The 20,062-nt window shown below is 49.9% G+C and overlaps 1 protein-coding gene across 1 annotated transcript in view; it reads right to left on the bottom strand.

Annotated features, from left to right (window-relative positions):
* The window catches only part of ELMO1 (engulfment and cell motility 1), a gene marked incomplete in the record, with an annotated part of 179,157 nt that overhangs the window by 67,988 nt on the left and 91,107 nt on the right, over positions 1-20,062 (bottom strand). Inside the window, 1 exon segment of the mRNA XM_031951720.1 lies at positions 7,541-7,677. Within this exon segment, the coding sequence (XP_031807580.1) occupies positions 7,541-7,677 (137 nt within the window).

Here is a 20,062-nt window from a genome sequence, read left to right on the forward strand (position 1 = left end):
GTTCTAGAGAGGGAGGCGCTCCTAGAGCAGAACCCCAAGGACCCTCCATGGGGGCACTGGCCCCAGCCTGGCAACCCTGTGACTGGATCCCATCAAAGGGCACCCGGGCGCTGCCATCCAGGGGCTGGCGAGTCACAAGCGGCCTTTGTGGGGCTTCTCCCCGCCGGGGGGACCAGGAAGCCGGCAATACTTTGGGTAACTCCGCCCTGAAGGAAGTTCCTCTTCAAGGTTTCCCTGGCCCTGGAGAAAGAGGGCGTCCTGGACCTCCAAGGGGGAAGGTTATGCTCGGCTTGCCAACCAACACCCAGGAAAGCTCCCTCGGGATCTCACTGAGGGGGTGGGAGGATCCCTCGGGATCACAGTGGCAGGTGCACCCGGATCACAGCAGGGGGTGGGAGGCTCCCTCCTGATGGGGGTGAGTGGGAGGATCCCTCGGGATCACACTGAGGGGGTAGGAGGATCCCTCGGGATCACAGTGGCAGGTGCACCCGGATCACAACAGGCTGTGGGAGTCTCCCTCCAGTCAGCACCCTGGTGGGGGGAGGTGACAGGGAGGGGGTCACTCTGCGGACCTCAGGTTCTCCGCCCAGACCCTCAGGTCTGTGAGCCGCTTGCACCCGCGGCTATGGGTCCAGATGGAGCTGATCTTGTAGGGGCGGATGGGCCGGAGGAAGAGGGAGGGGGACGGGGGCGTGGCTTCGTTTCTATTGGGTGAGGGAGTGTGCGGCGGCATCCCTATTATTCCTCAGCCTCCGCGGGCGCCGGCCCCGCCTTTGCCAATTGAGACCCTGCACTTGACTACCCCAGGCCCGGGCCCTGAATAACAGCAATAACACAAAACCTCCGGAAGACCGCATGAGATCCAGCCTGGGGCACTTAGTGGGTGCTACCTCCCTCTGCCTCCGTTTCCTCAACTGTCAATGGCGTCAGCAGGACCGGCCTCCCAGGATGTCTGAGAACCAGATTTGTGAAGCCCGGGCCGGTGCCGGGCATACAGAAGACACTTAATACATGCTTATTCCGCAGCAACAACGACAGCGTTTGGTCATCCTTATCGCTACCCTTCCGCAGCCCCCTCGTCCCCAGTGTTCGCTTGCTGGGCGTCCTCTTCCCGGCCCTTCCTGTGAGAGCCCCCCTCGGCCGCCCAGCTCGCTGCTCGTGGCTCCTCTGTACACAGCTCTCCGGACAACCTCTCTCCCCCAGCATGGGAGCCACTTGAGGGCAGGGACTATTTTTTTGGCCTTTTTTTGGATCCCTCCCTCTTATCCAGCACCTAGTATACAACAAGTGTCCACTACAGCACCTGGTATACAACAAGTCCTTCACAAATGCTTTTCTACTACAGTACCTGTACACAAGTCCTTCAGAAATACTTATCCATTCCAGTGCCTGGTATACAACAAGCCCTTCATAAATGTGTGTCCATTAAAGTGCCTGGTATACAACAAGCCCTTCATAAATGCTTATCTACCACAGTGCCTGGTATACAACAAGCCCTTCATAAATGCTTATCCATTCCAGTGCCTGGTATACAACAAGCCCTTCATAAATGCGTGTCCATTAAAGTGCCTGGTATACAACAAGCCCTTCATAAATGCTTATCTACCACAGTGCCTGGCATACAAGAAGTACTTCATAAATGTTTGCACACTGACTGGCTGAGCTAAATGTCTGAATCAGGATTTGAATTCAGGTCTCCCTTATTCCATAAGCAGGGTTCTACCACTGCACCATCGAGCTGCTTGCACTACCAGGAAAGTAAACCGGATCAGGGCGGCTCCAGGGTTTGTCCATCTGACCCTCAGGGCAATCGTTTCCCACCCCGACCTGTGCGTTCCCACCGCGCCATCTTGGCCCCGCCGCATTCCTTTTGGACTCTTCAGGGAAACGCTGCGTTGCCTCCACGTAGCCACGTTCTCTGGCCCTTGGAATGGCCACCCTTTGGCCCGGCCTCCCAACCACACGATCCTCCTGGGGGCTGCTTCTGTTTGCCCACTCCCTTGTGACTTTGCTGCTGGCCCCCCCAGGGTGTTGGGGGCAGGAGAAAGCCTGTTCTTAGAGGAAACTTGCCCCCTGTCTTTTTGTAGCTCTGATTTGGGGAAGGGGTAGCAAGTCCAGCTTCTGGGTCATGGCACAGACACTGGGGACTTCCATGTTGGGAAAGCTCTTCCAGCGGGGCTCCGGCAGAACAGGGGCATCCATCTGGGCAACCGAGCCGGGGCTCCCATCTGGGGATGGGCAGGGGCACCCTGGGGAGAGTATCCTCAGCCCGTGCCCAGCTTTGCCCAGGGAGCTCTGGCCCTCGCCCTCTGGCCACACCCACTCCCTGCTGGCAGCATCAAACCTCACCATCTCCTCCTCAGAACAGAATCATTTCCCTCCCTTTCTGTTTTGTTCCAACAGGGTCCCAAGTTCCTCGCTGATTCCAAGCATCCTGATTCACCGAGAGGAAGCTCTGCCATTGCATGCCCACTGACCTTTTCATCAGTGACCACTCAAGCAGCACAAAGCCATATGCCCTCCCCTCCGGCGGCAGCCAGCTATGGAAATGCAGGCGGCCGGGGGCTTCTTAGGAGCGGGCAGGGGGCTCAGCCCTCCAGAGGAGCAAGCAGTGAGCGAGAGCCACGGGAAAGCCCCGGAGGAGAGGGAACGGAGAAGAGCAGAGGAGCTGCCCCCGCCGTGGTCTGCTATGGATGTCCTGGTGACTGTTCTGGGCCCCACCTCATCTCCCAGCCTCAGTACCGAGTGTAAAATGAGGGAGCTCGACTAGAAAGCCGCTAAAGTCCCATTTACTCCCAAAGGCACGACTCCACAAAAACCAGTGTTTTCTATTCTCAATAAAGGTTTCTCCAAGGCAACAAGATAAATGTTTTGATTCAGAGCCGAGAACCAAATGAAATGATGTTTGTGCAGTGCTGAGCATAGCGCCGGACACATAATAGACATTATACACTTGCTTATTCCTTCAGCTTTCCTTTCTCCATGTGCCTCAGAGATGCTAAAATATGAGGAAAAGAGGTGTAGGAAAAATGGACACGCTGATGCATTATTGGTGGAACTGAAAGTCAATCCTTTCATTCTAGAAAGGGTATTAGGTGAAGATATAGTCATACCCTCCAACCCGGAAATATTTCAGCTAGGTAGGTGTGTACCTTATCTGGGCTACCAAAAAATGATCCTAAATACACCAAAATATTCTCAGAAGTACTTTTTTTTTGTAGGAGCAAAAACCTAGCAACTGAGTCGGTGCTTATTGATTACGGACACATGGCTGTGAGGGTTGGCTATCCTTGTGCTCTAGGAAATACTGAGCATGAAGAATATGGAATTTCATGAATTAAGTAGAACCAGGATAAATCTTGTCTACCCAGACCAGCCACGTGACTGGAAGGGAGGCTATGGGACGATAATGACTAAAGCCAGGCCCAAGAAGGTGAGGACAAAAAGGAGCCTGTTCCTCACTTCCTGGCAGAGGCCAGAGCAATGTGGCAGAGGAAACAGGCCGAGTGTGTGCCTGAAGGCCCCGTATCGGAGCCATGTCCCTTAGTACACTCGGCCAAGGACGTGCGACCCCTATCTCCGGGCCAGCTTCTTCCATGCGGGCCTCGGTCCTACCAGCCCAGGAGGGGATGGGCTTTTCCTTCCCTCCTGTCCTGGTTCCTCCCGTGGCCCAAGAAGTCTCCATCCTATGGAAGCCTTGTTGGTTTTGTCAAGGGCTGGGGAGTTTTCAAGGCCACGGACGTTCAGGGCTATCTCCTTCCTGACCCAGTGCAGGGGCTCATGTCCACCCCAGGGGGTCATGGAAAGGTCCTAACTGCCAGAGGTGGGGATGGTGCTAATAGCACTGGCGGAGCTGGAGAGCCGGCCTCTGGTGCCCAGCACCTCTGTGACCTTGGGGGGTCATCACTTAAGACTCGTGGGGCCCAACTCTCTCTTTGCTCGATGAGAAAATAGATAAAAAAACAACCTGACGACATGTCCAAAGGGACACGGGGACCAGTGGCCCACATGGGATGGGAACCCCAAATCCAGGACTCCTTCCACTAGAACACCCAGCTTCCTAGGCCTCCGTTGCCGTAATTTGTAACCAGATGGCCTCTAGAGTGCTTCCAATTTGGTCTCTGACCCTCTGAGGCATTTTTAAAATTAATGGCCCTTCATTGAGGCCCCGGGAAGTAAAGGAAGTTGTTCCAAAGTCACGTGACAAGTAAAGCCTACAACTGGGCTCTGAATTCAAATCTCCTGATGTAAAGTGTGTTCTCCGCACAGTCACCTTCTCTCAGGAGCAGTGGCCCCATTTTATAACGTCCAGAATTACTTCACTCATTGGGACCGAGACCTTCCCTTTGGAACCAGTGAAGATTCTCCCGTGTTGATGGGTATCCGCTCCAAGTTATCTTCCCAACTGCCTTTCTCTGCTCCCTATTTGCATTTTAATTTGAGAGCTTCAATCTCATTAATACCAGAAGGATCATGGATGTCATGAATGTGGGTGCTTCCCACACCCGAGGCAGTTGCAGCCCCTCTCATTAAGTCTTGCTTAAAAGGAAGGGGATAATTTCCATTTAATTTGGACATGGCCTAATGAAAAGATAACCAGACGATCAGATCCTTCCTACAGCCCACGGACCATGGTGGAGCTAGCCCTGGAGCTCCCGAGCAGACTGGGGGGTGTGGAGGGGACCCGGCCCAAAGCAACGCGGCCCTGTCCATACCGAGGCCTCCAAACGCTTCTGCCGAATCAGGGAGGATCAGGGAGCCCCTTTTCCTGGCCTGGAGCCGGCCATGGCTCCCTCATTTTAAAAGGCATTGCCCAGAAAACACAAGCCAGGCCCCCTCTTCTTCAGCGCCTCAGAGGTCTCTCATCCCTCCTAACCTAGGAAGTCACTTGACTTCTCTGTGACTCAGTTTCCTTCTCTGTAAGATGAGGGGTGTTGGGGTCAAAAGGCTCCCTTCTGGCCTGACCTTTGGTCTCAGGGCCCAAGGAGCTCTAGGCTAGCCCTTCCTGGGAACTGATGCGAGGATATGGACAAACATTTCCCAGGACGAGTGTCAATCACAGGCTGAGACTGATGAGCAGCCGCCATGTCTGTTGAGAGGAATACAAGCCAAAAGGACCGCCAGATATGAGGAGACACCGTTTTTCCAGAGCTAAGGTCAGCGAGCCGGCCATGCCCGGGTCTGGCAAACCCTCACGCCCCTGCTCTGGCAAAACCACACGGTCATGCCTTGCTTTGACCGGTACCAGGTGTTCCCTGAGCTCAGACAAGCCCCGTGTTCCTGTCACGAAACCCTGCTATGAACCTAAGTCTCTTGTGCTGTTCCCCGTTGTCATCAGGGCCACAACTCACCATGCAGCTCCTGGCAGGAGCATGGCTACCTCCCCCCGCTGCCGGGGGACCCCGCATGGGTCTGGATGCCTCCCTGCGAGTCAGTTCCCTCCCTTTGAAACATAGGATTCCCTTCAGCTCTACTGGGCTTAGGCCGGTCGGCTCTGGTCGACAGCCCTGAAAACGACCCAATGTCTCACTCTGATAAAAAGAAGGCATTCGATTTGTTGGGCTCTTCACCGGCAGAAAGCCCGGATCCAGAGCTCCTGAACGTATGGATGATGCTGGTATTTTACTCTGCCCTCACTAAGCTTCCTTTTCTGACTCTTTTCTCAGAAAGAACAAGGTGCCTTTACCATCTTGCACAAGAGGCCAGCGGCCGACAGCGGACGTGGGGTTCCAAGGACGGCGGCATCTCCCGGCCCCTCCCACATTCACCTCCGTGTATTTCTGGGCTCATGTAGCAGAGCTCCAGGCGTAAGGGCAGGCGAGCCCGCCCCTACGTCCCCAGCCTCGCATCCGCCTCAGGAGAACATTGTCCATGTGCTCCCGAATGTGGAGGGAAGAGACGCACTGGTGACGGGCCCACGGACGGCACCACAATTGATGAGCGATCGCCATGAGGGATCCATAATAAAAGGAATCAAACCCCCGAACATTTCACTCTGATAAAAAGGCAGCATTCAATGGGAAAAACAGATCCCTCCCCACAATGCCTCGGTCCTCATAAAAGCTTCAATTTTCTGGTGCCAAACCTAGAGGAGTTTTAAATGTGCTCTGAAATACGTTTCCGTTCATGAAATAGACCGCCAAGCGCCAGACTGGTAACTGCCCGCCCGCACCCTACAGGGCCCGGCGCCACCCCAGGATTCATTTTTCAGTGAACGTGCACACCCACGTTATTAGCCGCCGAGATCGGCTCTGGCTCGGATCGATACTGTGACACTGGAGGGAATTCTAATCAAGACAAAGATGGAGCGAACACCCCGGCCTTCCTCCGAGGGAAAGAGACATCAGGCTCCCTTTCTATCTGCCTTCCAGAGCGTTAACCATCTCTCACCTCATTTAAGTAAAAAGCACATCAAACAAAACCACATTTATTCATCTCAGCTCCCAAAGCCAGCTAGATGTCTAGTTAACCCAGCGACGATGCCAAATGGTGATGGGGGGACAGTTTGATGGGCTGTTTCCATCCCCATGGAGTCAGACTCTGGCTTGTCTCTATGAAGCCCTTACCTCTCTCTGGGGCTCCCTCAGCTCTGCTGCTGGTGAAGCAGTGGGAGGGGGGGTCCTGCCGATGGGGACCAGTTTTGGTCCCTCAGCATCCCTGACGCTGGGTAGGAGGCGTGAGAATTGGCCACGGCTCAGCATCGGGTCAGAAAGGGAGAGGAGGCGGCCATTTAGGAGCATGAGGGACGGTGGCGGGACTGTCCAGGTGATGGAGGAGAGGCCCCAGGAGGCCCTCGGCCCCCAAGGGAACCCCGGGAAGATTTGCAGGAGGAGCTCGGCAGGAACTGGCTGCCATCTGCAGAGGCGAAGGCAGCGAGTGCAGCAGGGAGACCAAGGATCGAAGAGAGATCATGTCACTGCACACGATTTCCATCTGACTGAGCTCAGTCGGCAGTGGAAATCTGATTAAGGCTCATGTAAAGATTCTCCCTTATTTTTAATCACTTCTCATATACCCAGCACTGTGGATGCCGTGGCCCAGACCAACCCGCCGGAGCTGGGGCGCGGGCTGACGATGGAGCCCGAGGACGTGGGGATCCGGCCGGGCTCTCCCGGACCGGCCCCAGCGCAGCATGGGCAGGGACCCCCGTCAGCCATCACTGTCCTGCTGGGTCCTCGGAAGGCCCCAAAGGATGGGCCGGAGAGAGCCTCCCCCTGGACGAGGGATGACTCCTGACTCCGTGCTGAGGCAGGTAATCCAGGGACTGACATGGGGATGAGAGCAAGCCCGGCTAACAACACAGCCACGGGCCACGGGAGCCGACCCGAGGGAAACCGGCCCCTGGACACGGGCTCAGACGCTACTGCACGGACGGACAACCACGGCGCCTGGGACCGAGGGTGCAGGTTCTCACACACACTGTCTCACACACACACACACACACTCAAAGCAACCCCAAAGTGGCTCGCAGAAGGCCGGGGGCTCTCGGCCCTTTCATGGCAGGACTCCCCTCCCCCCCGGAGGCGCCCCTTCCCCTTGCCTTGTTGAAATCTTCCGACGTGGCTCTCATCTCCTTCCAGGTCTTGTTCAGCAGCTGGATGCAGATGCAAAAGAATTCCTCGAAGGAGCGGTCGTGGGTGAAGAACATGGGGTGGAAGTCATTGCAGGTCTCGCTGGCTGTGGAGAGAGGGAAGAGCCGGTCAGAACGGACAGGGATGGCGGATGGCACCAGCAGCCTCAGGGACGGCCGGGCTCTGGCCCAAGCGGCCACTGACTGGGGTTAGGGGGTGGGACAACACGCCCATGCTCCATCACCCAACCAGCAGAGCGCCCGGAGAGCCGGAGGGAGCCGCTTCCCACCCACCAGGGCCTTCCAGGAGGATACCAGGCCCAGCAGAAACAACTCATGGCTGAAGACGGCCTCGACCTTCCTGGGATCCGGCCAAACAGGCCGCTGGGCGCGGGCACTTCTGCTCCCGCTCTCCAGGCCCCTGCCAGTTGACTCCTGAGGCTAATTTAAGCTCAGCCAAAGACCGGCTGCGGCTGCCAACTTCCTCGTAAGCTGATGGGCACCAGAAGCCTTGACATTTATGGCAGCCAGGGTCAGTCTGTGGGCCTCCAGCCACTGAAGAGCTGCAAGCTCCCTTCACGTCCCCATCTGCCTTTTTTTTTTTTTTTAAATAATCCTGCAGCTTTAATCTCTTAGAAACAGCCAGAGCCCCCTCCTGGGCAGACCCTCCCTCCATCATCACCAGCCCCCATTTTGGCCAAATGACTGGTTTTCCCCTTTTGTATAATTAATTACACTTTTGCAAATGGCCTCCTTAATTATTTCTCCCCCATCTTCCTCCTCTTTCTGTCCTTGAGCTGGCAGTTGGGGGAGGGGTGGGGAAGGGGAGGACGTTCTCATTAGCCATCTGATGCCATTAACCACTCCTCTTCCACACCCTGTTACAGTCCTCTGGGGCCAGAGCAATCCCTTTGCACGTGCTCCCTCCTCCCTCCTAGCCCAGCGCATCCCAAGCCTGCCCATCCAAACTCGCGCCCTTCCTTGGGGGCCCCACTCTCACGGCGCGCCTCCTGGGGACTGTGGCCCTGTATCCGGCCTACTGCCTCCTGCCCCCGGCCCAGGTCTGTGCTGCTCTCATCCCCCTCCAAGCAGCTGCCAAAGCGGTCGCCCCGATCCAGGCCTCGGAGCGCCATCTGCTCGCCTCCCCGCTGTGGCTCCCTATTTGTGGATGTTACTCCCCACGGTCCCTTCCCCAGCCCCATACGCCCACTCCCTGTATCACATTCCCTGTCTTCCCGAGTCCACAAGTGGGCAGGACGTTGGGCCCCAGGTTTGCAGATGAAGGAAGGGAGAGATGGAGTTTCTGGAGGGCAGGGACATCTTGCCACAGCCTCTCAACATGGCTATTTCATCCCATTTCATGGTATTTAATGAGGTCTTGTCGGGCCACGGCTGCGCTATTGCTTCTTCAGCCCAGGATTCCCCCACGCCAGAGACTTGGCCTGGCCGGCCCCAACACGCCGGGAGGACTGGCCCGAGCCATGGGGGACTACAGATGGAGGTGGTCTCCTTTCACCTTTCACCCGGCCTCTGGGCCCTTAAATAACCAGCACTCCTCAGCCCAACAATCCCACTTCAGGGTTCCACGACCAGAACTTCCAAGAAACCAAAGGGTTGGGAGAATAAGCCTAAAGAATAACATAGGGTCGGTCAAATCAGATTTTCCCCACCTTCTTCCCAAAAGGATGTCAGGTTGCAAGCTAAGAGTCCTGGAAGCACCAGAATGGAGGAGGAGGAAGGAGATGCAGGGGTCTGGAGCACCCCTGGATGACAGGACCTAGGTGAGGAGGCAGGAGGAGAGCCCAGGGGAGGACTCCTCAGGGGAGGCTAGCTTAGGAGGACCTCTCAGGGGTTAGGAGAACCCAGGAAGACCCATCAAGGGAGGAGAGTCCAGAAGAGGACTCATGGAAGGGGAAAGAGCCCAGGAGAAGAGAGTCCAAGAGGACCCCTCAGGGGAGGAGAACACAATCCCAGATAGAATCCAGGAGTTGGTCAAGGTGTGGCCCCTAGGGCCATTGGAACACTCAGTCAAAGGGGAAGAAGAGACAAGGGACCAAGGTCCATAAGAGCGGTTCCCAAGCTGGAGAATCAGCACCAAATATTCCTGGGTGAACACTACCCAAGGTATAGAAGACTGAGAAGGACCTCATCTAACCCAACAATTTCATTTTACAAATAGGGAAACAGGTCCAGAAAGCGTGAAGGGACTTTCCAGGACCATACAAGGGCCCCACTGGGTGCTCTGATCCCCAAATGAAGGCTCTTTGGTCAGACTAAATGCCCCCACGGCCGCCTCACCCCACTTTGCCACCTGGGAAGGCTGGTTAAGCTGCCGTTGTCCCAGGGCTGCATCTAAGGACTTCCTGCATCTAAGAAGTGGGGGGTTTGGTTCAGTGGTTTAGGTTGTTCCAACTCCAGCCTTTGGGGCAAAAGCCTGACCCAGCATTTCTAGGAGAAGTGAGTAAAATGACCCCCACAAAAGGGGCTCAGCCGGGAAGCCCCAGACAAATGGCAGCTTTGATGATGAAGGAGGAGGAAGAAGAGCTCTAATAATCCAACTGTCAGGGCTCCCCCGGCTTCTAATCCCGCTTGTCACATCTCGGGAACCAGACAGACGGGGCTGCTGATCTCAGGCAGCCAGAGGCCCTGGGGAAGGGGCAGCCCCGGGGGCTCCCGAGGGAGCCAGAGCACAAGGCAGGCGGGCCGTCGTCACTGTGGGCACAGGGCTGCCGGACACACTTCCATAAACACCAAATTTATAGGACCCCAGGAGAAGCCCTTAAAATCCTATTAGCATCCGAGGGCCTGGTATTAATTACAGGATTACAGCCTCTTTTCCTGCTCCAGCAGAACACAGTAAGTAACTGGCTCTTCTGCGGGAGGGCCGCTGGAAAGGGAGGCTGGCTCAGGATTTGCCGTGCCTAGGCCGGGGCAGGAGGCCGGGGCGAGAGATAGCAGAAGGACGAGTCGGCGGGGAACAGGAAAAGTAAGGTACCCCAATCTCAAGCCCCAGTCGCCAGCAAGAACCCCAGTTCTTCAGGCAGGGACCAGAAAGGCTGGAAACCTGACTTTTTTCTCCCTTTTCTCCCTCTTATTTTCTTTTTCTTTCCCTTCTTTTTTAACATTCTTTTAAAATATTGAGTTCTGGCTCTCGCCCTCCCATCCCTATCCAGTGAGCAGGCAAACAAGAATATCAATTATACGTGGGAAATCACACAGAACATGCCCACAGGAGCCACGCTGCTCAACAAGCAAAGCAAGAGGAGGCTGCCCTTGGCGCCTGGGCCCTCGGCACTCTCTCTGGGGTGGGTTTTCATCCCCCCTTGGGAACAGTCTCGTGTCATTGTGCGGATCAGACACGTTGTGGTCCTTGTCGCTCTGGCCCTGAGGATTCCCCGGTTTTCCTCCCGTCACATCATCAGTTCACAGAGGTCTCGCCTGGGTTTTCCTCCGCCAGCACACCAGTGTTCCATCACAACCGCGTAGCCAGCCTGTTGGGCCCAGCCCCCAACTGATGGGCACCCTTCGAGCCCCAATTTTTTTTGCTGTCACAAAAGAGTTGCTATAAATATTTCCATATGAACAGGTCCTGAATAATCCCATTTTCATCTCTTTGGGATACAAAGCTGGTTCAAAGGTTCTCTGGATTCTTCTCCAGAACGGTTGGATCGATTCACTACTGTCAACAATTCATTAATGTGCCCATTTCCCCTCATTCCCTCCAGTCCTTGTCCTTTCTGATAAATGTGAGCACCTCAGAGTTGTTTTCATTTGCCTTGCTCTAATCAATAGTGATTTAGAACATTTTTTCCACATGATTATAGATAGCTTTGATTTCTTCTGCCTGTTATATCTTTTGATCATTTATTAAGAAATGGCTCTTTTTTCTTAAAAATAAATTTGACATTTCCCTATATATTTGAAAAATGTGGCCTTTATCAGAGAAACTTGCTGTAAAAGTTTTTTGGTTATCACTTTCTCATCTATGGCACTCTGAGCAAAATGTAATTTCTTTTTTAATTTTTTTTTTTTTTGCAAAATGTAATTTCCATGATTATCTCTTTTAATAAGGTCTATTTCTGCTTTTGCTTTGTGTGAGATCGTGATTGTTCCTCTTGCCTTTTTACTTCAGCTGAAGCATAATGGATTCTGCTCCAGCCCTGTTTTTTAATTCTGTGTGTGTCTTTGTATTTCAAGTGTTGTCTTTTGTATACAACATATTGTTGGATTCTGGTGTCTCATGCGTTCTGCTATCTGCTTCCATTTTATGGCTGAGCTCATCTCAGTCACATTCACCATTATGGTTATTAACTTGTATTTCCTTCCATTCTCTCTCTTTTTACCTTCTGCAAAAAGCTGTTTGCTTCTGGCCACGGCCTCCAGTAATCTGCCTCCCATTTTATCACCCCCATCTATTATCCCCTTCCCTCTTATTTCCCTATTGGGAACATAAATGTCCATCCCCAGATCAACGTGTATATATAATCTTCTCTCTTTGAACTAGTTCCATAATCTTCTCTCTTTGAACTAGTTCCATTGAGAGGGAGACTCAAGTACTGTCTGCCATTCTCCTCCATTATCTCCTCCATTGTAAAAGCTCTTCCTCACCTGCCTCTTTTATGTGAGAACAATTTCCCCTTCTATCTCTTCCCCCCTTCTCCTAGGACATCCCTCTTTCACACACTCACACACACATCATCCCAACATAACTGACTCACACCCATGTCTTCTGTCTCCGTACATTCCTTTTAACTTCCCTAATCATGATAACGTTCTCAGGAGTTACATGTATCATCTTCCATGTAAAAATACAAATTTGACTTTATTAGGTCCTGTATGACTATTCTTACATGTTCACATTTGGACGCTTCTCCTGAGTCTTGAAGGTCAAATTTTCTATCCAGCTCTGATCATTTCATCAGGAATGCTTGGAAATCCTCTATTTCATTAAATGCCCTTCTTTTTCTTTATTATTATTATTATTATTATAGTTTTTTATTGACAAACCATATGCATGGGTAATTTCTCAACACTGACCCTTGCAAACACTTCTGTTCCAACTTTTTCCCTCCTTCCCTCCCCCCTTCCCTAGAAGGCAGGCAGTCTCATACATGTTAAAGTATATGTTAAATAAAATATATGTGTACCTATTTATACATTCTCTTGTTGCACAAGAAAAATCAGATTTAGAAAGGTAAAAATAATCTGATGCCCTTCTTTTTCTACCGAAGGATTATATTCCTTTTTGCCGAGTAGTTATTCTTAGTTATAATCCTAGTTCCTTTGCTTTCTGAAACATTTTATTTCAAGCCCTCCACTTTTTTTTTTTTAATGTGGAAGCTGCTAAATCTTATGGTCCTGACGGATGCTACATGATTTCTTTCTGTCTCTGCAATATTTTCTCTTTGACTGGAAATTCCAGAATCTGGCTTTTATTCCTAGGAGTTTTCATTTTGGGATCTCGTGCAGGAGGTGATCAGTGGGTTCTTTCAATTCTTATTTTATCCTCTGGATAGAAGATATTAGGGCAGTTTTCCTTGATAATTTCTTGGAAGATGACATCTAGACTTTTTTGATCATGGCTCTCAGATAGTCCAATAATTCTTAATTTCTCTCTCCTTGATCTATTTTACCAATGAGCTTTTATATTTTCTATTATTTTTTCATCCTTCTGACTTTGTTTTATTGGTTCTTAAAATCTCAGGGAATCATTAGCTTCTACCTGCCCAATTCTATTTTTAAGGAATAATTTTCTCTAGTAAGCTTTTGTAACTCCTATACCATTTGACTTATTCTATTTCTAAAAGAATTTGTTTCTTCAGTGACTTTTTGTCTTTTTTTTAAACCATTAACTCAATTCTGTTTTTTAAGGCATTATTTTCTTAAGTAATTTTTGTGTTTCTTTTACTAAGCTGTTAATTCTCTTTTCATAATTCTTTCTTCACTCACAGTTCTTTTCCCCATTTCTTCCTCTATTGCTCTTATCTCTTTCTTTAACTCTTCCATGAATTCCTGCTGGCCATAAGCCCAATTAGCTATACAGCTATTTTCATATTGTCTTTTTCTAAGTTTATATTTTGTGTCTTCCCTGCAGCCAACATAATAGATTTTTATGATGAAGTTCTTTTGTTGTTGCTATTTGCTTATTTTCCCAACCTATTTCTTCATTTTAAACTTTTTGTTAAAGCTGGGGTCTGCTCACCTGGGAGTGAGGAGGCACTGTCTCAAGCTTCAGGCTTTCAGCCTTTCCATTGTTGCTGCTGCTGTTCTTAGAGCTAGTTCTAGGGGTCTGTGGTTTTTTGGTGGTCCCAAGGGTGTGTGATCATGGGAGAGTTGGGGTCACTGCTCTTCTGGTCACTGATCTTTATTCAGAAAGGACCCCAGAACTGTGGCCAGATCCCTTGCTTTCCTATTTTCCAAGGAGCCAGCACTTCTCTTGGCACTGGAACTGAGACCAGTGCTTCTGATCCCTTGTGAATGACTGCCCCCCTCCACCCTGGTACTAAGACTCAGAACTACTCACTGCCAGCAAAGGGGGTCGTCGAATTTCTTGCTGACCATTTGTGTGACTCCCTTATTGTCTCTGTGCCGAGCAAAGCCCCACCTCGGAGCTCCCGTTCAGGACCTATGCCCACCCTGGGGCCCACAGATCTCGTCTGCATACTCCTAACTTGTCTTGGGCCAGAAATAGTCCCTTTGCCTATTTGATGGCTCTGCATTTGAGGAGTTATTTTAAAGCTGTTTGGAGAGAACTATTGGGAGAGTTCAGTTGGAACCTGGCCTGTGCTCTGTCATCTTGGCTCTGAAGCCTGTGTCTTCAAGCCAGTTTTGAAGGTCCCTTTGAATCCTTTTATGGTTTACTCAACAGCAAAGCCCTGGAGGAGAGTTCCTAGCCTGCCTGCCTTCCTTCTCTGTCTAGATGAGAGAAAGAAGCTGACTCAAGTCCCTTATTAGAAGCTTACATCCCTAGCCCCTTCCTGGCCATTAAAGACTGAGAAATTATCCCCCAAATTAGTTACGCACCAGAGAAAGCAATTTTATACTGTTGAAAGATCCACAACGACAATAACTCATATTTATGCAATGCTTTAAGGTTTGCAAAGTATATTATCTCATTTGATCCCTATAAAACCCCTGTGAGGCAGATGCTCTTATTTTCAAATGTATTTGCGGATGAGGAAACTGAGGTTTGCCAAAGATCACAGAACTAGGCGTTATCTGAGGCTGGGTTTGAAGTGGGTTCTGCACTGCAGGTTCGGCGCTCTGTCCACCACTGTTCCCCCCTTCCCCGTCTCTGTCACCGCTTTTCTCACGATCGTCCTGACCCTGGTTGTGGCTCTGCCTCTGAGCCCTTGAGAAGGCCGAGCTCTGCTCCTGCTGAGGTGCTGTTCTGGGCTTCGAGCCTGCAGAGATAAAAGGTGTTTTCTGCCTCCTAGGCTGACCCGTCCCCTCCTCCTAGGCCAGGCTGCCAGACGCCAGCCCGGGCTCCCTGGGACACAGGCTCTCCAGGCCCCGTTCCCCACTACGGTGACTCATTGCTCTCTGCAGCTGTCTCCTGCCTACTGCACACATGGCCGGGTTATCTTTGGTCTCTTTTTGCTGGACTCACAAGCAGTCAGATTGCTTCCCTCCTGGCAGAGCCCAAAGGCGATAATTTTTTTAAAGCATTAGCAGTGAATCATTAACAATTACTTTTTTATGAATCAGTAAATTTTAAGAGAAACGAGGCTACCCACAATTCCTGGAAAAGACATTGAAAAATGAACCATAAGAGAAAGATAAATGAAGATAACCCCATGATCCATCTAATGTATATAGAAAAGATGAGAATGGATGATGTCGGAGGGGCCGTGGGGAGACAGGGAAGAGGGTCACCACTGGGAGGGCTGATTGGAACAGCTTGGGAAACACTGGGAATTATAAGGGAGAAAGCACGGAATCGTTCATACCCTTTGACTCAGGCCTCTCACTCCCAACCGAGTGGATACCTGCAGGGGTTGTTGGGAACAAGGAGAAAAGAAACCCCAGATGTACAATGATATTCATGATCTGTGTTCACAAAAGAGATGGAAACAAAGCACGTGCCCAATGACTGGGGAGCAGCTGGATGAACTCTGCTGTACGAATGTGAAAGAGCATTAATGGCCTAGCACAGAGGAGGAGAAGGAGGAGGAGGAGGAGGAGGAGGAGGAGGAGGAGGAGGAGGAGGAGGAGGAAAGTGTGGAATTCTGAGAACGTGGAAGCCTGGGAGGCAAGTGAGGAAGGGAGGAGAGAGCAGAGCCAAAGGGCTAAGACACAGTGACTGCAACAAGCTACCTAAAACCAGCACTGAATTGCAACAAAATCTAGGCACATACACTGGGAATGAGGGAAACGCAGTCCCAGGGCAAAAGCACATCCTTCTTGTAGCAATCGACAAAAAGTTTTCAGGGGAATATACAGAGCGTGCTTGGGTGTTGTTGGGAAATGCCTATTGAGTCACAGAAAAATAGTGTTTTTAAAAGCATTTATGTTTCCCTGATTTTGTTATTGTTGTTCAATGATATGTGTTGTATCCATTTCTTAAACAGAAAAATATGTATCTCAGAAGTTCAGTTTCTTTTTTTTTTTTTTACACTATTTTCATTATGTTTTCCCTAGATTAAGAGAAAACGATAGTTCAAAAGCAATTTGACTATATATTTTTAACATAAGTTTTCCAACTTAGGTTCAGGTCTGTCTCTCCCATTCAGTTACATAAGGGTCCTATTCAAGCTTCTGCCTTGTTGTTTTTCATATATTGATTTTTTTTTAAAAATTGTTTACAATAAAAGTGTTTTTTAAAAATATGCCCAGAAACCCATTTAAGAAGTTCCATGCTGGAGGTAGCTAGGTGGCGCAGTGGATAGAGCACCAGCTCTGAAATCAGGAGGACCTGAGTTCAAATTTGATGTCTCAGACACGTAACACTTCCTAGCTGTGTGACCCTGGTCAAGTCACTTAACCCCAATTGACTCAGGAAAAAAAAAAGAGTTCCATGCTTTGTCCCCAGAAATAGGATGACTCAAGAAAATCTCAGAGTGAAAAAAGGCAGCCATGGGGTCTCTGACAAATCTTCTAAGGGTCAAGACCCTCCCCCATCCAGGACTGATAGAATCACATTCCTGGGGAAGATCTTCAGAGCCAAGATGGCCACAGCCAGTAGTGAAGAGAGAAAAGTGGTTTCCTCCGAGCTCTATCCAAGAATGATTTTATTGTATCATCTTTTAAAGCTGCCAGCTGAAGAAATCCTATCCGATGGTCCATTTAGAAATAAAGAATTAAAGTGACAAGACAATTAACTGATTTGAATGATCAAAATTTTACATGTACCCACTAGACTGTGTTTCATATTTCTATTCCAATTTGGTGAGTGAAAGAAAGGGTGGTGGGAGGACCAAAAAATATGAATCACAGTTATAACAATAGGAAAAACACTTGACTTCCCTTCTCTTTTGTGCTCTGAAGCTCCAGGCTCAAAGAATTGCGGTTACTAGAGCTGTAGTGAGGCTCTCGAGGTGGAAAGACTCCCAGGATGGTCTCTGTGACAGACTGTCTGGGGAAGGAGGGCGAGCCTAGCTGAGAAGTGCAAGCTAGGAACTTTACTAGCTGTCTCTTGTGCCTCTGATGCACAAGTGTTTAGGCGATGTGATTGATCAAAGAAAACTGACAGAAGGCCCTCAGTCAGGAGACTCCCGATGCTCCTCTGATGATGGCAGAATGGGGAGGGGGGAGGAGAGGAGGATGTGAGCCAGCAGCAAAGATCGTCGATTTTAGTCCAGCTATTGGCAATGACTTAGTCATCAGGATTCTAAGCATAACCTCTGACACTAGAAACAGACACATCGATATTGGCATTTTCTGTAACCCTGGCAATAATTCACGAGTATATTAAAGTCAGGGAATCTGAGAGCTGCATAGGATTTCAGCAGTCATCCAGCTCCACCCACACTCAAGAGAGCTCACTAGAAAACACCAGAGAAATGATTTTCCAGTCTCTAGTGAAGCCTCAGGAGAGGATCACTCTAGTATAGACCCAGGATCTGAGGAGCTCAAATGGCTCTTCAGACATCAAGCTCCAACAATCAGCTCTTAGATTTCAATCACCATTTCATGATTTTACTTAAGGTCAGATGGGCCAAGTGTAATCTCTTTTCCAGGGAACAGCCCTTTAGAATAATCCAAGGCAGTCTTCTTCCATCGCGCCTATTCCTGCACTCTAAGTCATCTCTTCTTCAGGCTAGAAATACACTGTGCCTTTGCACTGTCCCTATACAGCCCCCAAATGAGACCCTCCTCATCCTCATCCTCAGCCATCCTCTGATGGTGACATAGCAGCATTTCCCCTAAAAGTAGCACCCAGAACTGATCACAGAACTCCAGGTGTGGTCTGAGTAGGCAGAGTGCCAGCGACAGGGGCCGCTCCACCTTGTCTCATGGGATTGTCAGGTCACCGGACACTGGGTAAGGGATGCCCTGTGGGCAATGGAGGATCAGAAAAGGCAAGGGATCCCAGCTGGGCAGTCTGAAGGCTACACTGGCCCTCAGAAAAACCCAAGGATGAAATTAATGTCCAAGAGATGCTCTGTGGTAGTTACAGGAGGAGAAGAAAAGAGCTGTGTGGGAAGAGATATGACCGGCCTGCCATCTGCACCCTCAGAGAGAGTTCCCCTTTGAAGATGTCACAGCAAAACCAATTCCCCCACAGTAGAGGAGGCTTCTAAGGGGGAGGCCCCCATGATTGGTGGGTCTGGGGAGAAGGCAACTACCTTCAGTACAAGCTCTTGGGCTGTGCCGGAATGCTGCCTCCCAGAGGCAGTAGCTCCAGGCTTGTGACTCTACTATTCCATGGCAAACAAGAACGAGCTTTTTGTCAAGTTTGCATTGCATCACAGCCTTTTAAAATGGAATTTCCTAGGGATGTAACCGAGAGCAACGTGTTAACTCTCGATTTTCCCTGCAAGGACATAATCAAATACTCTGGGCCTGGGACTTAGAGTCCTGGAATCACAGACATGTGACTCCTCAAGGGTCCATCCCCTCATCCCGCCAAGAAGGAAGCTAAATGCTGACATCCCGGGGTCGTGCAACTTCATACAATTACTTAGAGACTAGATGGGGCGGAACTCCATTTTGAAAGCTAAAACATTAATTTATTATAGATTATACACCAATATTTGGCTCTTATGCAAAATTAATGGACTTTTAAATGGACTGGAGTATCTGTAAATAAAGACATAGGAAATGCAAACACTGAAGAAAATTTCCTTCCCTTTTCAGCTTTAAAATTGATGTGGATTTATTCAAGAGGAAAATCAATTAAACAACAAGTATTTATGAAGCATCTACTATGACTCAGACAGCTAAGTGATACAGTGGACAGAGCTCCTGCTTCAGACACTTATTAGATGTAGGATGTTGGGCAAGTCACTGCTTGCCTCAGTTTCCTCATCTGTAAAATGGAGCGGAGAAGGAAGTGGCAAACCAGTATTGTTGCCAAGAAAACCCCAAATGGCATCACAGAAAGCCAGACACGACTGAAAACACAACTGAACTGAACTAAATGTGTGAGGGGCTGGGGATACAAGTACGATGAATGGAAAATCCTTGTTTACTAGTCGATGTCTACCGTTACCAATTCATGGAGCTACCTGGCACGGGGTTCAAAGCAAGGCTTTTTCTAACAAGATTTCATTGAGCTTACACAGTGAGGGGGGCTTATTAATGGATTTCTTTTAAATCTCATTTTAATATAAAGAACAGAGAATTAATTCTACTCTTTAAGGACCTAAATCCATTTTCTCTTTCTGTTCAGGCAAACCACGTTCATCACGATTGGCCAATGAGGCCTTCATTAAGCTCCCAGGTGATAAGCCTGGATGCTGATATTTTCACTCAATTACCAAAAGCTAGCATTTTCTCCACCTGCGCGAGTTCTCTGAGTACAAAACGGACCCATAAAATGGCAATTAGTCCAAGACCTGTTGCTTATTCCAATAAACATAATGAGGAGAATAAAGGGATAAGAAGGGAGGATGAGCACGAGCCAGGGAGAACAATAACAACAGCAGGAAGAACAGCTGCCCTCCCCTAGCTCTAGAAGACAGACAAAAGCTTTCCGCCTTCTCCCACGTGGGCCTTTATTAGTGGGCGGGGCTAACCACAAGGCGGCCAGTTTTGCCATGAGCCCAAATACCCATGATACCCATGAAACCAGCAAAGATGGAGGTTCCAGAGCGAGCCCCCGCCAAGTGCCCAACGTAACGCACTTCTCAGCACTTTAGGGAAAAGTGCTCTTCCTGCATTTCAATTTTCAAAACGTTACTAATGATATTAATTAACCAGTTAATATTAATAATAATTAAAGGGAAGAAAGTCTAGGATCCTGGGGTGGGGGCTGGCCTTGAATCGGTCCGTGAAGACCCAATCCCACTTGGCACTTGCCATCTTTCCTAGGGTTCTAATATCTGACCT

Source organism: Sarcophilus harrisii, chromosome 1, assembly GCF_902635505.1.
Source record: "Sarcophilus harrisii chromosome 1, mSarHar1.11, whole genome shotgun sequence".
NCBI lineage: Eukaryota > Metazoa > Chordata > Mammalia > Dasyuromorphia > Dasyuridae > Sarcophilus > Sarcophilus harrisii.